Source organism: Argiope bruennichi, chromosome 1, assembly GCF_947563725.1.
Source record: "Argiope bruennichi chromosome 1, qqArgBrue1.1, whole genome shotgun sequence".
Classification (NCBI taxonomy): Eukaryota; Metazoa; Arthropoda; class Arachnida; order Araneae; family Araneidae; genus Argiope; species Argiope bruennichi.
This window is the reverse complement of record NC_079151.1, coordinates 111717659-111719924: the sequence shown is the minus strand read 5'-3', so window position 1 is coordinate 111719924 and position 2266 is coordinate 111717659. Positions and strand designations below refer to the sequence as shown.

The 2266-nt window shown below is 42.8% G+C and overlaps 1 protein-coding gene across 1 annotated transcript; it reads left to right on the top strand.

The window, feature by feature from the left end:
- Positions 1–204: 204 nt before the first annotated feature.
- On the top strand, positions 205–1449 carry LOC129974465 (uncharacterized). The gene has a single exon (XM_056087557.1). The coding sequence runs from the start codon at positions 205–207 to the stop codon at positions 1447–1449; it is 1245 nt and encodes a 414-aa protein (XP_055943532.1).
- The last annotated feature ends 817 nt before the right edge of the window (positions 1450–2266 follow it).

Below are 2266 nucleotides of genomic sequence, written 5' to 3'. Positions count from 1 at the left end.
CTAGGGATCAAGTGAAAGGGTCATTCTCTGGGGCTTGGCGTTAAGGGTGGTCAACGTTCCTGGAGGTGGCCCTGAGCGTATAGATCCAGGCCAGCACTAGGGTAAGTGCTGAGGCTGGTATTTACCAGAGCCAGTTACTGCCTTCCCTTGTTGGGCTCGGTGGTGGGCGGTGCCGCCGGGATCCGAACCTTTTTTCTTCCTTGCATGGGTCATTCCAAAAGGGCTCCCTTCAGTGGGCAACAATCGAAACCAAAGAAAATTATTGATAATCATTTTGACACTTTTTTTGTTATACATCGCACTTCTGATCTGAAAGAAACTTTCCATACTGTTTCACCATTTCTTGTCGAAAAGGCTATTACCGGGTCTCTCGGTGAGGTTGAGTCTATCCGTAAACTACGTTCAGGCGACCTTCTTGTGGAGGTCAAAACTCGTAAACAATCGCAGCAAATACTTAAGCTGAAAAACTTGGCCACTATACCAGTGTCGGTTAGCGCTCATTCTTCCATGAATAACTGCAAAGGAGTCATAACTTGTGGAGAACTTTTTAATGAAACCATTGAAAAAATCACTGCAGAGTTAGCTTTTGAAGGAGTAACACACGTACGACGTATTTCTGTTCGTCGAGACGGAAAACTCCTTCCTACGAAGCATCTAATTCTCACATTCCACAGGCCTAAATTACCCGAGTATATCAAAGCTGGTTACATGAGATCACCGGTGAGACCATACATCCCAAATCCGCTACGATGCTTCCAATGTCAGAGGTTTGGTCACGCTAAAACTGCTTGCCGCGGGTCAATCACATGCGCCCACTGTGCGGAGAAAGGACATGAAAGTGAACACTGTAACGCACAAGAGAAGTGTGTTAACTGCTTCGGAACTCATACTTCTTATTCCCGCTCCTGTCCTCGTTGGCAAATTGAAAAGCAAATTGTAGCTGTGAAATTTAAAGAGAATATATCGTATCCTGAGGCAAGACGCAGAGTCACAGCACAGACACCGGTACCTGGTATCAGTTATGCCTCTGCGACACAAGGAAAAATTGATAAAAATATTAGCAGGAAACTATCACTTGAAAACTCCACCAACTCTGATTCTGAACCATCTGGAAATACTGTTCCAGAGACACCTAAATTGCAAAAAGCTACTTTAAAGTCTAAGTCACAAAAATCTCTCGCTTTGAAACTCTCAAAGCGCGGTCTTTCACCAAAAGCGCTACCCTCTAAATTGAAAAAATCTCTTGTTCATAATTCAGTTGCTTTGGGTTTGGCGTCACAAGGCGTAGCCCATAAAGATTTAACGTCTATTTTTGGTGGCGCCTCCAAAGGCCCAGACCTCATTTCTCTACATCCATCTGAAGAGGATGAAGATCTGAAAATGAGTTGTGATATTTCGCCAACTCAATCTAATGTTCCAACTGTTTCTGATGCAACAAAAATTACTTAATGGATACTTTCCTTTCCTGGAACTGTCGCGGCATCCGCTCCAAACTGCAAGACATAAAGAACATTTCTAACACTTTTCATCCAGTCTGTATTGGAATTCAAGAGACTTTGCTGAAGTCCAATACCCCATTCAAACTTCGTGGCTACAACTGTGTTCGGAAAGATACAGACAGTGGAATGAATAATTCTGGCGGTGTCTGTATCTTAACATCAAACCTTTATCCGAGCAACCCTCTTAATTTACATACTTCCCTACAGGCTGTGGCTGTACAGATTCATACTCGATCTTTAGTCACAGTCTGTTGTATCTATTTGCCACCTCATGATGTTATTAATCTGTCGGAACTAAATAACTTGGCGAGTCAGCTACCAACGCCTTTTCTGATAATGGGCGACTTCAATGCACATAGTATCTTGTGGGGTTCAGGGAGTACGAATACTCGTGGGAGACAGATTGAGCAATTGGTTTCTGATAATTGCCTCTGTCTTCTCAATAACGAGGAGGAAACCTACTTTCATGGGCCCACACGCACATTTCACTGTATTGATCTGGCCATTTGTTCCCCAGAACTTTTGCCGCTATTAAATTTTGCAGTCGATGATGATCTCCATAACAGTGATCATTTCCCACTAATAATCTCGCATGCTTATAGAGGTCGGGACATTCAGTTTCCACAGCGTTTTCTATTTGAACGGGCAGATTGGACTGCTTTCACACAAATGGCCGAGATTACTGAAAATATGGTTAATGTCACAGATATATCTGAAGCAGTACAAAATGTTCTTAATTGCTTAATTACTTCTGCTAATAATACCAT

Excerpts from the sequence above, each read along its gene's own strand:
- LOC129974465 (XM_056087557.1), top strand. The coding sequence starts at position 205 with ATGGGTCATTCCAAAAGGGCTCCCTTCAGTGGGCAACAATCGAAACCA.